This window comes from Barbus barbus (genome assembly GCF_936440315.1).
Source record: "Barbus barbus genome assembly, chromosome: 1".
NCBI classification, from domain to species: domain Eukaryota; kingdom Metazoa; phylum Chordata; class Actinopteri; order Cypriniformes; family Cyprinidae; genus Barbus; species Barbus barbus.
Window position 1 is genome coordinate 611,960 of NC_136729.1, and position 20,650 is coordinate 632,609.

General features: G+C 40.1%; 1 protein-coding gene across 4 annotated transcripts in view; it reads left to right on the forward strand.

The window, feature by feature from the left end:
- The window catches only part of nrxn2b (neurexin 2b), a 711,451-nt gene that overhangs the window by 363,756 nt on the left and 327,045 nt on the right, over window positions 1-20,650 (forward strand). For 3 of the 4 annotated variants that reach the window (XM_079427101.1, XM_079427100.1, XM_079427103.1), the window contains 4 exons: window positions 2,167-2,605; window positions 5,138-5,521; window positions 9,917-10,120; window positions 14,305-14,331. In XM_079427101.1, coding sequence (XP_079283227.1) covers window positions 2,167-2,605; window positions 5,138-5,521; window positions 9,917-10,120; window positions 14,305-14,331 — 1,054 coding nt within the window. The remainder of the gene's footprint in view (window positions 1-2,166; window positions 2,606-5,137; window positions 5,522-9,916; window positions 10,121-14,304; window positions 14,332-20,650) is intronic. The other variant, XM_079427102.1, reaches the window with a different exon arrangement.

The window sequence follows — 20,650 nt, forward strand, 5'->3', positions numbered from 1 at the left end:
ATGGTCAGTGGTACCCAAAAACTCGACAAAAGAGCAGTTTACTCTATCTCTGGGTCCCCAGAGGGGACGGGAGTTGTCTTGATTCACACTCACTCTCCTCTCTCGCCAGTGAGCAGCTGTGGGCGGTTCGGGAGTGCGGTCAATCATGCACACACACACACGCTGACCCTGCTTGTGTGTGCAACACCAACCTGCGTTCTGTCAGAGGGTGTGAGTAGTATGATTGACCGCACTCCCGAACCGCCCACAGCTGCTCACTGGCGAGAGAGGAGAGTGAGTGTGAATCAAGACAACTCCCGTCCCCTCTGGGGACCCAGAGATAGAGTAAACTGCTCTTTTGTCGAGTTTTTGGGTACCACTGACCATGAGGTCAGTGAAAAAAACCAACAAAAACCAACGTGTGTGTGTGTGTGTGTCGACTCCAGCACAAAGGGCCCCCATTTTTCTTTGAGGAATTGCGTTCCTGAGCTGAGAGGCAATTTTCATGAGCTCTGTCATTTTCCCCTTGTGTGCTCTCCATCTCACACATTCAGTCTTCCCAGAATCCTCCATTCTCCCTTCTCTGTCTGTCTGTCTGATTGTAGCTGTGTGTGATTGCAGATACCATTTAAAGAGCAGCTCTTCTTGAACGCAGGTTGGTGTTGCACACACGCTGACCCTGCTTCGGACCGGCAAGGAGATGCCCGAGCAGGGTCCCTGCGTTCCCCCTCGCTGCCCCACCGCGGGTACGTCGGTGGTTCCGCTGGTGCCACTTGTACGGTTTCTGGGAGCCTGGCTAACGCTTCCCAGTCCGTCTCGTTGACTCCGTCAGACCATCAGACTCGGCTATGCGAGATATCAGTTCGCCCGGCGTCCTCCCAAGTTCAGGGGCGTCCACTTCACTTCAGTGAAGGTGGTAGATGCTCCTGTCTTGCGTGCAGAGATCGCAGTCCTCCTGGCGAAGGATGCGATAGAGCCTGTCCCTCCAGCCGATATGAGGACTGGGTTCTACAGCCCCTACTTCATTGTACTCAAGAAAGGCGGTGAGTTGAGAACAATCTTGGATCTGCGCGTCTTGAACCGGGCCCTTCACAAGCTTCCGTTCAAGATGCTCACGCAGAAACGCATCTTCGGGTGCATCCGTCCCTGAGATTGGTTTGCAGCGATCGACCTGAAGGATGAATTCAATGAATTGTAGAAGTTAAAGCATAAGTATAAATTTTACGAAATTAACTAAAACCTACTCAACTTTTCTGATACTGGTGTTCCCATCATGCACTGGGGAATGAATAATAAATAAGGTTGTTGTTTTTTTTTTTCCTGTTTTCCAGCTGTATTTACACTGTTTTATCATTGCTTTTGCTGTTAGGTTTAGATCTGGAGTTCATTTTCTACTTAAAATGACTAAAAAATGAAGCACAGAATAGTATACTCATTGTGTATTGTGTACCAAGTATCGAAGAAATATAGTGTCTATGCGATATCTATTGTATCATTTACTTAGATGTTTCTAAGTAACACACACTTTAAAAGCATGGTTTAATTGGGTGCTGTATTGCCAAGTATTGCTAAGTAAGCTTTGACTTGATAAAAATGACTCAAACATTTACTGGATAAGCTAAAGTTACTTATTTTCTTTGTTAAATTTACTTAACTTGAGTAATTAGATATTACTTAATTCTGCATGTGAAATTATATGTAATATTTACTTAATTTCTTTATGAATGTTAAGTTCAATAGTAAGTATATTGTACAGAGCAGTAGCAGTAAAATTTACTCAAAATGTAAATGATTTTCGTGCTTAGTATATTTGTCTTGTTTTCTAGTATAAATATCTAAACATTCTTGAATCAGGATGCATTTACTTGACAAGTAAAATAACTTAAGATATTAAGTCTTGTTTTCTGAAAAACTAAATCCTATTTTTATTAGTTTTTGCTCACAACAAGTTAAAATATCTGCCAATGTGGTAAGAAAAATTATCTATTTTAGCCTTTGAATTAAGAGTATTTTTACTTGTTTTAAGCAAAAACTAACAAAATTTGGATAACATTTTCATAAAACATTTCCTGATTCAAGAATGTTTAGATATTTACACTAGAAAACAAGACAAAATCACTAAGCAAGAGAATATTTTTTGCAGTGAAGGTGTTTTCTCAGCATGCGTTGTTTAATGCACTCCTGCAGGTGGTGTACAAGAACAACGACTTCAAGCTGGAGCTGTCGCGTCTGGCCATCGAGAGGGACCCTAAGATCAGTCTGCACGGGGACCTGGTGTTCCGCTGCGAGGACGTGGCGGCCCTCGACCCCGTGACCTTCGAGACTCCAGAGTCCTACATTGCCCTGCCACGCTGGGACACCAAGAAGACCAGCTCCATCTCCTTCGACTTCCGCACCACCGAACCCAGCGGCCTGCTGCTCTTCAGCCACGGCAAGCCCCAGAGCAGCAAAGAACAGCGACCCGGCCGTGAGATGAAGACCGACTACTTCGCCATGGAGCTGCTGGATGGCTTTCTCTACCTGCTGATGGACATGGGCTCCGGCAGCATCAAGCTCAAGACCAGCAACAAGAAGGTGAACGACGGAGAGTGGTGCCACGTGGACTTCCAGAGAGAAGGACGGAGAGGTGAGGAGTGATTCTTGCGGGTCTGTGCATGTGAAGAAACCGGACAACCTGGGCTGCGTTCACCAAAAGCATTGTAAGCTTAAGGACATCGCAGACCCACTGAAGCCAATGGAGGCTAACGATGCTTTTGGGAAACGTAGCCCTGATTTGACGAGAAGCGTTGTCAACTAAATGGTCTAAAAATCTCCCTGCAGATTTCCGCCAAAATAAAAGCTTGAGGGTTTACCCTTAAAAGTGGATAATTTATGATATATTTGTAGTGTCATGTTGTGTAAAATGTAAGTATTGTAATTTTCAAATATTATAATTTTTATTTATTTAAGTTTAACATAATATTTATTATTATTATTACTACTACTGAAATGGTCTCTGTTTCTCTTATGTCTGGATGTTTCAGCAACAGCAATTTTAGACATTTTGTTATGAGATTAAATGTTTATCATATGGCAGTTCTAATTGCAATTACAATATATGCCAAAATAATTACATTTTGGACCAAGTCATGCAACTCTATACTGTAAAAAATATTTTAAATATATAAAAAAAAATAATAATATAAAAAATCTAAATAAAACACTTACAGAAACATTAAATATTGTATTTGTTTTTCTGCTAGTATTCAGTGTCAATTGGAGAAGTGTATAAATAACAGTTTTTCACCAAACTTTTCACTGCCAACCAAAAACAAAAAAAATAATTATAATAATAATACTAGTTACTGCTTTTGTTGTTTGTTCACCCATGTAACCTTGTATTCTAATAAAGAAGGTTTTGACACCAATTTCATTTTTCATAATTCAGAATTTCATAATTCTCAATTCCAGTTTTAATAGCACAGTAAAATCTACTAGCTTAATATAAAGTTCAACCTATACCTATTAAGACAAGTAAACATTCAGTAATAAACTAAGAGCAAATAAACTAATTACAAGCACTAGCACAAATAAATACAACAGAACAAAGATACACATGAAATAATGAATGCATTTATGTTCACTTATGCATTTGTCAGACACTTGTCCAAAGCGACTCACATTGCATTGAATGTTTGTATGAGTTCATGCATACCCTGGGAATCAAGCCCCTTAGCTCGGCGTCACTAACGCCACACTCTATTGTTCGAGCTACAGAAACACTGTTACCATGCATATGTGTTGAAACTGAAAATCTCAGGGAAACTTCAGGACAATCGTTTATCTGGAAGGGGTTTGGGAATGGCTGCTGTGGAGGATTCACTCCAGCACTTATCGCTGCTAAAGCGCGGCCAACGAGATGCCGTTAAACCCCATCCATGCTGCCAAAGGCTGCCTCCATTTGCTGTAATTGGCTAATCGAGTGTAAGACTAGAGGAGGTGGGTGTGTGTCCTGTGGGGAAGAAAGTCCAGCAGTTCTGTAATTGCAGTTTAATAGACAATTAAGAGTAAGTCATAAATCTCTGCGATCTGCCGAGAGAGCAGCGCTCACGCCGAAATATAGACACACATCGCTCATGCACGCTCCTTGATAAAAAATGATCAAGAGTAATCAGGCAGGCATCTAAAATTATTGTGTACCCACAGACTCAACTTTTAGATCTATACAACGGTGCTGTAAGAGAAAAGCAGCTTCTATTGTTACTGACCCTCTCATCCTTTGCATTATTTCTTTCAGCTTCAGGTTGTCGTTTAGAACCACTTTGACCAAAAGGAAGGCTAATAGTAATTATTTTATTCCTACAGCAATTCCTATTCTAAATAAGGCCAAGTGGTTTTGTCAGAATCATGTATCTTAGGTTTGTTATTATTTATTTTAGAGGTGTTTTTGTGGATTAACCGTGGTTTGGTTGTTGTGTGTGCTTTTTTGTATTGTGCATATGTGAGCTTTTTACCTAAGACACATTTCTATCAATAGCTAAGTTTTCATCCAAATATTCAAAATAAATTTATGCGCAAAACTGGAATATCGCTTAAAATATTTGAGAATAAAGCACCGTTTCCATCCAATGAGTCCAAGAGAACAAAATCGTCACTTTCTGATAAACTGGCACTAAATATCACTAAGGAAATTAGGAGAAGCCACTGAATATTATAATTATGATGAATTACTTGTGCCTCAGAGCAAGCAGATGAAACAGTTTGGGAACACAGTCGTGTAACACAATTATACAGAAATACATTGATGACAGACTTTGCTCAGGCATTTCAGAACAACCAAAACAACATATAGATGCTGTGAACAAGTTATCCCATCTCATAGCAAACTCACATGACTTTTTCGATGCGCAATATCTTTGGTAAATGTGTTTCCATCGTAGTTTACGCACATTTTTACTTATCGGATAATAATGTTTATCCTACTCATGTGCGTGTAAGTACTTTATGTGCATTTTTTTGGAATTTATGCACATCTTGGTGTTTACATCCAGCGTCTTTTTTTTTTTTTTTTATGCAATTATTCCAAAATGCACATAAAAATAGGTGGATGGAAATACAGCTACAGGTTGATAGATAATAAAGTTTTTTGAATCTTGCATCTTCTCCTCCTTCTCGTTAGGCTCCATCTCCGTCAACAGCCGCTCCATTCCCTTCAGCTCTAACGAGGGCAGCGAGATCCTGGACCTGGACAGCGACATGTATCTGGGCGGTTTGCCGGAGAGCGGTCAGGGCCTGATCCTGCCACCCGAGGTTTGGACCGCGCTGCTCAACTACGGCTACGTGGGCTGCGTCCGCGACCTCTTCATCGATGGCAAGAGTCGTGACGTGCGGCGTCTGGCCGAGATCCAAAGTGTGCCGGGCGTCAGCAGCTTCTGCACGCGCGAGCTCCAGAAGAGGTGCAGCAGTGCCCCCTGCGCCAACGGAGGACAGTGCAAGGAAGGCTGGAACCGCTACATCTGCGACTGCACCGGCACCGGATTCCTGGGCAGCAACTGTGAGATCGGTGGGTAAAAGCAGAAAACAGCTACTAATGAAACAACAGTGCTGAATGTTTCCAGGCAGATCTAACTGCAGTACTCAGGCACAGAAACTGAATAAAGTAATCAAATGTAAAACAACACTGCGGCGTCTGCAATGTATTAAATATTAATTTATTCTTCACCCAAAAATGAAAATGTGCTGCAAATGTGTTCACCCTCAGGTCACTTGAGATCAGGATGAGTTTGTTTGTTCATCAGGTTTGTATAAATGTGTCTCTGCATCAGTGTCTCAGCAGTGGATGCTCTGCAGTGAATGGGTGCCATCAGAATGAGAGTCCAAACAGCTGATAAAAACATCACAATAATCCACTCCATTTGTTTCATCTTTTGTCTTCTCCAGATGTTAACTGATGACTGGAGTGGTGTGGATTATTGTGATGTTTTTATCATCTGTTTGGACTCTTGCTCTGACGGCTGCTCTCTCTGGAGATTTATGACATTTCTCCAAATCTGTTCCAATGAACAAATTCATCTACATTTTAATTTTTGGGTTAACAATTTACATCCACTTAGGACACAACTAACCATGTTACTTGCCAAGAAGCGCATTTAGACAATTATGTGTTTATATGCTGATACAAGTGCAATCACTTGAATGTGTTTACCTGTGTGTGAGCATGGAAAACTGCGTGAGTAATGTATAGAGTTCTGTTTCGCGTCTTCTTGTGATTAAATGGTTCAAAAATGTTTAAACTGGCAAGACTTAAAAGACATGCAAAACATTTGGTCAACTGTCCAGCTCTGACAGGATAAAATGTAAATCTCGTGTTATATTGTATTGAAGTCGCATGCTGTCGCTGTAACATCTTTCAGCTGGTTTATATTTAGCACTAGCGTGAGCTCATCCATGACGCTTTTATCAGGCTTCATTTTTTTGCGTTCGGCTTGCTGTGGCATCCTGATTCATGTTGGTGGGGAAAGAGCCGATGTCACGAGCCGGGAGAAGCACTGGAGCAGTGATGCTCACCACAAGCATCTGTGCTGCCTTTAACGACACCAGCTGGCTCCGTCTGCTCCGTCTCAGGCTCACGCCTCTGATAACAGCAGTTCAGCTCTGAATCTATTGTCTGGGTGTTTCGCTGACATTGAGCTCAAGGGCCTTAAATGCAGAATAGTTCCTCTCTCCGTGGTTTTGATTCATAGTGTTCGCTGTCAGAGCTCGAGCAGGTGGATAATTAGGGTGGATTTGGATTCGGCTGCATTTGCCGACTGTTTAAGTGAAGACCGTTTGTTTTATTAAACATATTTATTTCCATCTTTTCAAAGCCAGATGTTGTGCTGTGAATTAAAGCTGTATTATTTACTGTGTGTCATTTTGCTGATCTCTGAAGGCCGGTTGGACGCAACTGTAGAGCAGCGCTTTACTGCCACCAAGCGTCACTGGACAGAATTACACTAAAAAACACACGATGGACACTCAGATGTGTTCAGTGTGTGTTTGTACTGTAGGAAGCTCAACATTATTTGCCAGACGTGTCAATGGTAGACAAATTGACACAGTTTAATGCCCTTCAACATACTGATCATGAAACTGTATTCTGCAGTAATAATACATATTTATATTTTGATAATATTACTTACAAATGTGTATATATAATATTATATAATTTGAATATGATTACATTTTTGTGATTAGTGAACATATACAGTGTGTGTGTTTGTGCTGTGTGTTTATACAGTGTGTGTGTTTGTGCTGTGTGTTTATACAGTGTGTGTGTTTGTGCTGTGTGTTTATACAGTGTGTGTGTTTGTGCTGTGTGTTTATACAGTGTGTGTGTTTGTGCTGTGTGTTTATACAGTGTGTGTGTTTGTGCTGTGTGTTTATACAGTGTGTGTGTTTGTGCTGTGTGTTTATACAGTGTGTGTGTTTGCGCTGTGTGTTTATACAGTGTGTGTGTTTGTGCTGTGTGTTTATACAGTGTGTGTGTTTGTGCTGTGTGTTTATACAGTGTGTGTGTTTGTGCTGTGTGTTTATACAGTGTGTGTGTTTGTGCTGTGTGTTTACGGTGTGTGTGTTTGTGCTGTGTGTTTATACGGTGTGTGTGCTTGTGCTGTGTGTTTATACAGTGTGTGTGTTTGTGCTGTGTGTTTATACAGTGTGTGTGTTTGCGCTGTGTGTTTATACAGTGTGTGTGTTTGTGCTGTGTGTTTATACAGTGTGTGTGTTTGTGCTGTGTTTATACGGTGTGTGTGTTTGTGCTGTTTGTGCTGTGTGTTTATACGGTGTGTGTGTTTGTGCTGTGTGTTTATACGGTGTGTGTGTTTGTGCTGTGTGTTTATACAGTGTGTGTTTGTGCTGTGTGTTTATACAGTGTGTGTTTGTGCTGTGTGTTTATACGGTGTGTGTGTTTGTGCTGTGTGTTTACGGTGTGTGTGTTTGTGCTGTGTGTTTATACAGTGTGTGTTTGTGCTGTGTGTTTATACGGTGTGTGTGTTTGTGCTGTGTGTTTATACGGTGTGTGTGTTTGTGCTGTGTGTTTATACGGTGTGTGTGTTTGTGCTGTGTGTTTACGGTGTGTGTGTTTGTGCTGTGTGTTTACGGTGTGTGTGTTTGTGCTGTGTGTTTATACAGTGTGTGTGTTTGCGCTGTGTGTTTATACAGTGTGTGTGTTTGTGCTGTGTGTTTATACGGTGTGTGTGTTTGTGCTGTGTGTTTACACGGTGTGTGTTTACAGTGTCTGTGTGTTTGTGCTGTGTGTTTATACGGTGTGTGTGTTTGTGCTGTGTGTTTATACAGTGTGTGTGTTTGTGCTGTGTGTTTATACAGTGTGTGTGTTTGCGCTGTGTGTTTATACAGTGTGTGTGTTTGTGCTGTGTGTTTACGGTGTGTGTGTTTGTGCTGTGTGTTTGTGCTGTGTGTTTATACAGTGTGTGTGTTTGTGCTGTGTGTTTATACGGTGTGTGTGTTTGTGCTGTGTGTTTATACGGTGTGTGTGTTTGTGCTGTGTGTTTATACGGTGTGTGTGTTTGTGCTGTGTGTTTATACGGTGTGTGTGTTTGTGCTGTGTGTTTATACGGTGTGTGTGTTTGTGCTGTGTGTTTATACGGTGTGTGTGTTTGTGCTGTGTGTTTATACAGTGTGTGTGTTTGTGCTGTGTGTTTATACAGTGTGTGTGTTTGTGCTGTGTGTTTACGGTGTGTGTGTTTGTGCTGTGTGTTTATACGGTGTGTGTGCTTGTGCTGTGTGTTTATACAGTGTGTGTGTTTGTGCTGTGTGTTTATACAGTGTGTGTGTTTGCGCTGTGTGTTTATACAGTGTGTGTGTTTGTGCTGTGTGTTTATACAGTGTGTGTGTTTGTGCTGTGTTTATACGGTGTGTGTGTTTGTGCTGTTTGTGCTGTGTGTTTATACGGTGTGTGTGTTTGTGCTGTGTGTTTATACGGTGTGTGTGTTTGTGCTGTGTGTTTATACAGTGTGTGTTTGTGCTGTGTGTTTATACAGTGTGTGTTTGTGCTGTGTGTTTATACGGTGTGTGTGTTTGTGCTGTGTGTTTACGGTGTGTGTGTTTGTGCTGTGTGTTTATACAGTGTGTGTTTGTGCTGTGTGTTTATACGGTGTGTGTGTTTGTGCTGTGTGTTTATACGGTGTGTGTGTTTGTGCTGTGTGTTTATACGGTGTGTGTGTTTGTGCTGTGTGTTTACGGTGTGTGTGTTTGTGCTGTGTGTTTATACAGTGTGTGTGTTTGCGCTGTGTGTTTATACAGTGTGTGTGTTTGTGCTGTGTGTTTATACGGTGTGTGTGTTTGTGCTGTGTGTTTATACGGTGTGTGTTTACAGTGTCTGTGTGTTTGTGCTGTGTGTTTATACGGTGTGTGTGTTTGTGCTGTGTGTTTATACAGTGTGTGTGTTTGTGCTGTGTGTTTATACAGTGTGTGTGTTTGCGCTGTGTGTTTATACAGTGTGTGTGTTTGTGCTGTGTGTTTACGGTGTGTGTGTTTGTGCTGTGTGTTTGTGCTGTGTGTTTATACAGTGTGTGTGTTTGTGCTGTGTGTTTATACGGTGTGTGTGTTTGTGCTGTGTGTTTATACGGTGTGTGTGTTTGTGCTGTGTGTTTATACGGTGTGTGTGTTTGTGCTGTGTGTTTATACGGTGTGTGTGTTTGTGCTGTGTGTTTATACGGTGTGTGTGTTTGTGCTGTGTGTTTATACGGTGTGTGTGTTTGTGCTGTGTGTTTATACAGTGTGTGTGTTTGTGCTGTGTGTTTACGGTGTGTGTGTTTGTGCTGTGTGTTTATACAGTGTATGTGTTTGTGCTGTGTTTATCTGGTGTGTTTATGCTGTGTGTGTGTTTATCTGGTGTGTGTTTCTGCTGTGTTTATCTCATGTGATTATTTGGTGTGTTTACGCTGTGTGTGTGCAGAGTCGACGGTGCTGAGCTATGACGGTAGCATGTATCTGAAGGTCATCATGCCCAGCACGCTGCACACGGAGGCGGAGGATGTAGCGCTGCGCTTCATGTCCCAGCGGGCGTATGGGCTTCTCATGGCCACCACCTCCAAAGAGTCGGCCGACACACTGCGGCTGGAGCTGGACGGAGGACGGGTCAAACTCACTGTCAACCTCGGTAACTACCTGTCTGTCTCTGTCTGACCTCTCCTTCCCTAAACCATCTCAAGATCTCGCCCAGTGTTTGCCCTCCGCCTGTAAACCACACCGTCCACCAGCAGAGGGCAGAAAAACTCTTTCTTTGGAGCCAAATCTCTATTATTGAAAATGCTTCCATATGAGCCTCAGTGTGATCAGTGTTTTCTCAGTAAAAAATCCTTAAAACAAGACACATTTACTAGCAGAAATGTGTAAGATAAAATGTATAAAAGTTCAACTTATTGGTAACAATTATTCATAATATGCCTTGTAATGCATATTTTGTCGTAAATAATTATAACCCAATTTAAAATGCATAGTGTAACAATGAATTGATAAGTGTTATAATGTTTTAACTGTGGTTATGATTATTCATGAAATTGTACAATGCATTATAATGTGCATTACAAGTCATAATTAATGCATTAAAACTACTTTTATAATGCATCATACATAAAGGCTTTAAGTTTAGTGTTACCAATTTATTTTTATTTCTCATTTTAGTTCAGTTTGACTATATAAATGTATATAGACATTATAAAAACTAATAAAAAATTACAAGAACTTTAAACATTTGACTGAAAATGTAAAATATTAAAATAAAAACGAATTTAAAATTTAAATATAATAATAATAGAATAAGAATAAACATTCTAATAGAATCTTTTTGCTCATTATATCTGTTTTAGTTACCTTAAATGGATTCATATTTTTATTTAAGTCAGTTAAACTATAGGAGGGAGTAAAACTACAACATGTCACTGTAAAGCGTCTTTGTTGACTGATGTTAGTGTTCAAAACAGCAGATCTTTCAGGGTTTGATCTTCTGTGAGTGTGTCTGCTTTTAAGAGTGTTTTACTGTGAATCCAGACTCAGAGTTTAGTCAAGTTCTGGTCTGGGGGACAGTGGTCTGGGTCTGATTCTGGCACAGAGGCAAACACAGGGCAGCGGTGCATCCTGGGATAGGACGTGGTGGGAGAGAAAGCCTCACGGGAAGACCTCCATCCATCTGTCAGTCTCCAGAGGAACCTCTAGTCCCTTCAATGGCGTGTCTGTCTGCAGCCTGAGCGAACAGCCAGAGACCGGCTCACACAGGACTTCATCCTTACATCGCTGAACCTCTAGCAGCTCTGCTAATGCACCGCCACTCTAATAATCAGGCCTAAATGTAAGATGTGACTAATGCGTTTGAGTTGCATCTAAAATTTCCATCCATTTGGATCTCACAGTTTCACAGCAACAAACTAATAAACATTTGCATATTTGTCAGTCGTACAGAAATGAACCAGATCTTTGTACTCAAAAAATCTTGGCATAGTTTATTATTTACTATTTTTATCTGTTTGATTTTATTTAAATAATCATATTTTTAGATGCATTTATTGAAATTTATTAGAATCAGCATCCATTTTTGTAGGTTACTTAAATGTATGAACATGGTTAGACTATGGCTAATATTATTTTAGTATCTCTGAGACATAATTATAGTTTTTATTAATATTTTGAGTCAGTATTTGTATACTTTCTATGTTCATTTTATTTTTAGTTAAATATAGTTGTATTTTTGTAATTTTTGGTCTGTATACATTTTTTTGTTTTAGTTATTTTAGTACATGAAGCTAAATTAAGAATGTTCGAGAAACTAACTGAAATAAATGTTTTTTAATGTTTTATTTCAGTTAATGTTAATTTTATTTACAAAAATATTTGTAAACGTTAGTTTGAGTTTTAGTTACTATAATAATCCTGATACATAATACTAGATAAACAATTAAAATCCTTTTTTGTAGTATTTTTTAGACATTATTATTATTAATGAATAATTTTAAAATGATTAAGGACTATAACCTTGCTGTGGAACAAATATTCAGTTATTGTATGAAAATGAAACAAATTGGATGTATTGAATATAAATACATATATAATTGTGAATTGTATATAATACATAATTGGTATTGTGTGTTTAAAACACATTGTTTATTAGAACTATTACTGAAATCAGACCCGTTTCATTCATGTATGACTGGCAAATATGATCACATTAATGTTCAATTCAAGTTTATTTGTATAGCGCTTTTTACGATACAAATCGTTGCAAAGCAGCTCTACAGGAATTTAAGTTACCACAATATATTTATATATTGCAGAACCTTAATATATTTGACTTTTGGCAAAATTTGGTAATTCTGTTGTATGTTTTTAATATGCATTTAAAATGCATACATCTTAAATTTAGGTTTAAGTATTGCTACCTAACCTCATTACAGAGAGCAGAATCACCTTGCAGAGATGACTGTTAATGAGAGCTAGATAGAGAAGCATCAGGGTTTTCTGAAGCGAGTGTGTTTAGTGTTTATAGACGGCAGGCGGCGGCGGTGAGACGGTCTCTGGCTGTTTGTGATCACTATTCTGTAGCGGTTGACACATTGAGACACTCCTCAGCCAGAGCCGCAGATACAGCCTCACACACACACACACACACTCGGCTCTACTGGGGGTTATTCCGTGTAAATCTCAGCGCTGTGTTCAGCGCCACACAAAAGCGTCTGCCAAATGACTAAATGTACAGTAGATGTGTTTCTGGCTGAGGAGTGCAGTGAAACCCTTTCCCACAATTCACAGCGGCAAATCCAGACTGCAGCGCTTCATGCTCATCTTCCTCACTCACGTTTATGGAGAAATATTACAGCAGTTAACTGTGCTTCATCACACTGCTGACCAAATACATAATTTACTGAGCAACAAGTGATTGAACTCTGTGAGCAGAAGGAGATGCAGCGATCAATCAGACAGATTTTGATAACACTTTACAATGATGCTCCATTAGTTAACTTGAGCTAACAGTGAAAATACTTCTAAAGCATTTATTAATCTCAGTTAATGTTAATTTGAACATTTACTAATAGATTAGTAAAAACAAAAGTTGTATTTATTAATATCATTTAACTGGTATGACTGAAATATAAAATAATAGTCAGAAAAGGTGAATTTTTTTTTTTTTTTTTTAAACATTTAAAGAAAACATTGTAAAGAAAATAGGCTTTTTGGTTCTTTTAAGGCTCATATAGTCTGATACAGTGAGAATATAAATAGAATATAAACAGTGAGAAGACAAAAACAGCTAAATTTTATTCAGATACTCAAACTGAGCAAAATTACGAATTTTCTGCAGATACTGATATTTATATGATGAGATTCTGATGCTTGTACACTCTTAAAAATAGAGGTTCTTCATTTAAGAACTGTTCACTGAAAGGTTCTTTGGGGAACTAAAAATTGTTCTTCTATGGCATCACTGCAAAAATACCTTTTTGGAGCCTTTATTTTTAAGAGTGTAATGTAAACCAATGAGATCTTTATAACAGTAGAGCAGAGACTGACATAAAATGATCTAAATATCAGTGGTCGCTCTAATATAAGATGAGATGTAAATGATCCAAACATATAATGCAATGCTGAGAAATAACCACTCCTCAGAAGATGTGAGATGAAGATCATTCCTCCGCTGAGGAACAGAGAAAGTAAAGCTTCTGGAAACAAACGCTCCTCAAAAGATCCTGATGATCAGATTTGAGACGCACTGATTTTTCTAGAAAATGATTGATGGAGAATCAAGTAAAGCTGAGCTGCTTCAGTCCAGTAAGAGTTCATCTGGAGATATGACTGCAGTTATTCTGACCTTTACTTGATCAAAATCAGTCAAGAATTGACAGCAGAAAGACATGAGAAGCGATTCTACAATTACACTAAAAGAGCTTCTACTGGATAAAACACACTAAACTATCAATCAGAGACAGAAGAGATGAGGAGATGGAGTGAAACAGGTTTAACAGCAGAATTTGATCACATTAAATATGATTCAGTAGATGTATATAACTGAGCTAACATGAGCTTTATTAACTAATGTGTGGTTATTGTGAAGTGTTGGTCAGTGCTGCGCAGTCCAGACGGTCTGATCCGGGTCGGACCGGTCTAGAGGAGCGGAGTGTCTGTGCTTCGGTCACGCGTGTGAAGGGAACAGGTGCCACTGACTCAAGCGTGTCCCCGGATGGTGGCCCTGATCTTCAGATGTCTGCAGAATCAACTTTGAAGGATGTGAAATGTTTTCTCTCTCTTTCTCTTTCCTTTAATTTGATCTCACCATCTCACTCTCTCTCCCACCAGACTGTATCAGGATAGACTGTAACCTCAGTAAGTGTGGCAACTCGTTTACTAGCACTCAAACAAACACACACACACACACACACAAACACACACACACACACACACACACACAAACACACACATACACACACAAACACACACAAACACACACACAGCAAAAAATCCAGAGTGACATTAACTCTCCTGGGAGTACATGTGAGACCACGCTCAAGAGTGTAAAAGTGTTAAAATAAGAGAGTGTTGAATTAACACTGAAGCAGTGTTAAAGTTAATGAGATAATTAAGTGATTAATTGAGTGATGATCGACCATTATTGAAGACACCTGATGTTAACAAGCAGAATCACCAAAGACTCTTGGGCTCTTGACCAGAGTTGGGTATAACGTGTTACACAGTAACTGTACTGTTACTGTAATCTAATTACTTTTCCTGTTAACGCAGTAAAGTAATGAGTTACATTTTAAAGTTATGTAATTTGATTACAGTTACTTATATCCATAAAATTACGTCACTTAAGTTACAGATGCAGTGTTAAAAAATGTGAAGTAAAAATCATGTTTTGCGCGTCAGTATGCCCTTTAATAAATCACTGGAGAATGCGAGCTACAATGCAGACGAGTCCTACAACATTGAGATGCAATGAAAGGTTGCATCACATTTCAAAATGTTGCATTCAACATATTTTAGCCTGGCATTATAGTTTGGGAAAAGTTCAACAAGTGAATGTGTACAAGTTTGTCACAGTAACACTAATAAAGTAAAAAATAAATGACTCGTCAGAATGAGATCAACCGCTGGATTAAACCGCGTCGGGATCACAATTCAAGGCTTATTCGTCACAGCGCGTCTGCTTCCAGAAACAAAAAGTAGCCGAGATGAACTCGAATCTTTCTACAGAGTGACATGAGCGTTTACATGATCGCATGTCTCAAGCTTTGCGTGGATGATGATCTTATAGCGCGCAATGTGTGTGGGCATGATCACATTATAGCTGAGCTCAGACAGGAAAGACTGGACCTCGCATTGGTTTCATACGGATTATTTTATCAGAGAATATTTGTTTTTGGCATGACTGACTTCATTTAATAAGACACTTCAAGCTTTCATTAGATATACTGTATTTTCTCATGTCATTTTCGTTCATTTTAGTGACTCATCTCAGGAATATATTCACAGAGACTGAGAATAAAGGTAGCACACCCTATTTGTTTTCTTTATTTTGCAAAACCAAAATAAAAAAAAGGTTTTGTTTATATTGGGAGTGAATCAGGGTATACAAATAATAGGCCTTTTGTTACGTCCCAAGACGTAATTATTATTTTTTTATATATTTGTGCAGAATTTGATATCGCTACTGTTACAGTTTGTATTTTTGGCAGTGTTTTGTTTTTTTGCTCTCTCTCTCTCTTCCCTCTACTCCATGCAAAGCTTAATGAAGATCAGCTGGTCCTAATTGTCATGTAAGGCTTGGAAGCAGAAGGCCACATATACCAAACCTAAAAGCGTTGCGTCTGTACATTTGTTTGCTGCGGACGTATGGTCCCTTTCTTCTGACAGGTTGTGTATTACTAGCTGGTGACTCTGCAGTTAAGTGCGTGCAGGTTTTGAGAGATACGGGGTCAGCTCAATCCTTCGTGCTTGAGGATGTGTTGCCCTTCTCTGATGCATCATATACTGGTGCAAATGTCCTTGTGCGTGGTATTGAGATGGGCTGCGTTAGTGTTCCGTTACACACTGTCAATTTGAAGTTTGACCTTGTTACGGGCCTGGTCCAACTGGGTGTGTGTAAAAAGTTACCTGTAGACAATGTCAGCCTCATACTGGGAAATGACCTTGCCGGTGGTAATGTTTTTCCCAGTCCAAGAGTCGTAACCAAGCTAGTCGTCTGTGATTCCACTGATCTCTCTGCAAGGTATCCACTTGCTTTTCCAGCTTGTGCTGTTACGCGGTCCCAGGCAAGAAGCTTTCAAGATGTTGTGGATCTCTCTGATTCTTTCCTGAGTATGCAACCTAATCCGGTAGAGTACAAGTTGGCTGTTGAGAATGAAATGGCCCCTGAGCGTGACTCCCAGTTTCCAGCTGAACTTATATTGGGTACCATATTGGGTAAGGAACATTTGGCTGCTGCCCAGAAGTCGGACCCTACACTTGTAAACTGCGTTGGTGCTGCAGTTGACAGTCGCGGTCTTTTGTTGGCAAAGGTAGCATACTTTTGGGACAATGGGATTCTAATGCGCAAGTGGCAGTCAAAATCTTCAGACGGAGATGATTGGCAAACAGTATATCAGATTGTTTTGCCTTCCGGTTATCGTTCCCATGTTTTGAAATTGGCACACGAAAGCGTTCTTGCTGGACATCTAGGTGTCACAAAGACATCTCAGCGAATAGTTAACCTGTTAACGTTCACCAGAGCGACCTCGCACTGAACGATCTTTGTTTGCATGTGTCATTGTTTTCTAATAGAATAAATGAAACGGGACAAAGTTAATCTTGTCAAACTATATATCATTCTGAGGGTCTAAGCCTCAAGCATCGATGACAGATCGCTGTTTTTCGATGGAAAGCTTATAAGGAATTAGTGGCACAAATTTGCTACATTTGTGTAAGCAGTACACATCCAAACACGCAGAGTAAAAAAGCAGTACGTACCTTTATCATTGTAATAACGAGCCACAAACGCGTCCACTGCTGAAATCCCAGTTTAGTTAGAGAGGTAAGGGTCCACAGAACAACATCCCAGCGAGCACTTTTAGTCCAGCGAAACAGTAACGTTGTAATAAGGATGAATATTCCTTTGTTTACGTTTCATTTCTTCAGAGAGTTATTGTTCGCGTCCGTTATGGAATAAATTACGCTCAAAAACAGCGTCTTGGTGGTAAAAAAACAAAACGATGTTACAGCATACGGTTTTACAAAAATAATGAGACCGTCTACGGAAAAAAAAGTCTCAGAAAAGCGGAATATAGATTATTTGAATTTGGCGCTCCCTCCTGCCGGCAGTGACGCTTCTGTGACGCACGCTGTCATCTGAGCGGGGCATAACTTAGCGATCTGCTTTATCCATAAAAAACTGTTTTTTTTTCTTCTACATTTTTTATATGTGTGTGTGTGTATTGTGTGGGGAATGTGGCCGTGTCTGCATGATTATAATATGTATGGACGCACATCAGCGTGTTTATTAGCGACTCTATGACGGCTATCATTGTGATTCATTGATCAGCTATTATTGATTATATGGCCCATCTGTATGATCATCATCTGAATGGAAGCACATCAGCGTGTGTTTACTGACTCTATGACCATGTCTGGCAATATCACTTCACGTCTGGCAGTGATATTTATCATTGTAATAACGAATAACGAAGAATACTTCAGTATACATACTATATACAAAGCATTTTTTTTCTATTTTTTTTCCTTTTTATTACTCAAATAATTATTTTTGTATTTTTTAGTGCTCAAATAAATCTGTCTATTATTTTATAATTGAAAAACTATGCAGGAACATGTATAATGACTAAAATAGCTTGTATAATTCTGCAATCCATTTGGTGGTTATTTTTCCTCAAACAGGGGGGAGGGGGGGGGACTATAAATAGTTTCAGAAAATATTGCAGGAATCTCATTTTTCATGGTATCTTCTTCAAACTCATGAGACCAGTGGCTTTCGATCCATTACTTTTCTGGATTGCTCCAGGACTTATTTCATGTATTTGTATATGAAATAAAAAAAACATTCAGTGTGGAAAAATATTTTTCAAGGCACGTCAGTGCCTATAACTTTTTATCTTTTTGAGCATTATCAACTCTGGATGATAGATAGTAAAGCCCAGAGTCTCTTCTTTCCAAAGATACCTAATTTGTTTGTGTAAGCACACTTTGTCACAAACTGTTACCATTTTAATTTAGGTAGGTTATTTTCACCTGCGAGGCCACAAATGGCAGTGAAGGTTAACAGGTTAAACATTTCTACTGGCCTGGAGTTAAATCTGCGGTCTCTAGTTTCTGCCGGTCATGTGACATCTGCCAGCGTGTGAGAAAACCAAATCAAACCATTCCTAAAGCTCCTCTTCAGCCGATCCCTGTCATTGGAGAGCCTTTTGAGAGGCTGGTGATGGATTGTGTAGGGCCTCTTCCTAAGTCGAAACATGGGCACCAGTATATTTTGACAATAATGTGTACTGAAACCCGTTATCCTGAAGCTGTACCATTGCGTACATTGAAAGCACAAGTAGTGCTGAAGGAAGTCATAAAGTTTTGCACCACATTTGGTTTACCCAGAGTTATTCAAACCGACCAGGGGTCAAACTTCACCTCAAAGGTTTTTGGACAGATGTTAAAGGAGTTGGGAATAACACATCAGATGTCTAGTGCGTACCACCCTGAGTGACAGGGAGCAGTTGAACGGTTTCATCAAACCTTAATAACTTTGCTCCGCACCTTTTGTATCGAGACTGGAAAGGACTGGGTGGATGGCTTGCCGTTGCTCATGTTTGCTGTGAGAGAGTCTGTTCAGGAGTCACTAGGGTTTAGTCCTGCTGAGCTTGTTTGCTCACACTGTTCGTGGCCCCTTGAAGTTGTTAAAGGAGCAGTTAATGGATAAGGATAGTGCACCCATTTCTGTTCTAGACTATGTCAGTTCTTTCCGTGAACGGCTGCACAAAGCCTGCGAACTGGCAAAAACTCATCTTTGCATGGCACAGTCTAAGATGAAGACTCACTTTGACAAAAGAGCAGTACAGCGCAGTTTTCAGCCGGGTGAGTCTGTTCTTGTATTACTTCCCATTCCTGGCTCCGCTCTACAGGCTAGGTTTTCGGGACCTTATACTATTGAACAGAAACTTAGTGAGACAGATTATGTTGTGGGTACCCCCGATCGCAGACGCAAGAGGAGGGTGTGTCATGTAAACACGTTAAAGCCCTATGTTGCACGTGAAGTAACTAAACCCACTCTTCTCTCTGCACCTGAATGTAAACCTTGTGTTCCAGTGGTCTCTGTCTGTGTTCCTGTTGATGAGGATTTGTTGCTGGCTGAACCTCAGACTCCTGGTGTGCGTCTAAACAATTCCGCTATGTTGGGTAATATAGATTCACATTTGTCCTACATGTCTAAGAAGCAGCGTGAAGATATTGTAAAGTTGTTACACAAATATCCCACACTGTTCTCTGATGTTCCAGGAAGGACAACAATGATGTCTCATGATATTGATGTAGATAACTGTTCCTATCAAACAGCACCCATACAGAGCAAATCCTTCAAAACGGGAGATCATGAAAACTGAGGTAGACTACCTGCTTCAAAACGGACTGGCTGTACCCAGCCAAAGTCCCTGGAGTTCTCCATGCTTGCTGGTCCCAAAGCCTGATTCTACCTTTCTTTTCTGTACCGACTACCGAAACATAAACAACGTAACAAAGCCGAATTCCTTTCCCTTACCCCGAATGGAAGATTGCGTGGACAAGGTTGGTGCATCAAAGTTTGTCACAAAGTTAGATCTATTAAAGGGCTATTGGTAGGTCCGTTTGACTGCACGTGCATGTGAAATCTCCGCATTTGACACCCCTGATAACTTCCTCCAGTACACTTGTATGGCTTTTGGGATGCAAAATGCCCCAGCAACATTCCAAAGGCTCATGCAGAAAGTTTTGTCAGGATTGTACAACTGTGAAGCTTACTTGGATGACATTGTGGTCTAGTCAGGTGATTGGGAGGACCACATCCATTATCCATCATGCAATCTGCTAAACACTCTCTAAGCTAAATTAACTCTTAATCTAGCAAAGTGCGAGTTTGCTAAGGCTATAGTAACTTACCTTGGGAAAAAGGTGGGTCAAGATTGTGTAAGGCCCGTGACGGCTAAAGTGGCTGCTGTTGTTGAATTTCCTACTCCCATTACCAAGCGTCAGTTACGCCAGTTTTTTAGGAATGGCAGGGTACTACCGTGGATTTTGTAAAAACTTTGCAACGGTAGTGTCTCCCCTTACTGACCTGCTTAGTTCTCTGAAGAAATTTGTCTGGAGTCCTCAGTGTGAGAGTGCTTTTCTTGCTGCCAAAGACCTTCTCTGCAATGCTCCAGTTCTCTCTGCCCCTAACTTTTCTTCTCCATTTAAGTTACAAGTGGATGCAAGTGCTGTGGGAGCGGGTGCAGTCCTGTTACAGGAGGACAGTGCCGGAATTGAACATCCAGTCTGTTACTTCTCTAAGAAGTTCTCCAAGTGTCAATAAAACTACAGTACCATCGAGAAGGAGGCTCTCGCCCTCGTGTTGGCACTCAAACATTTTGAAGTTTATGTGGGTGGTAGTTGTATACCTCTGGTTGTCTATACTGACCACAACCCTCTAATT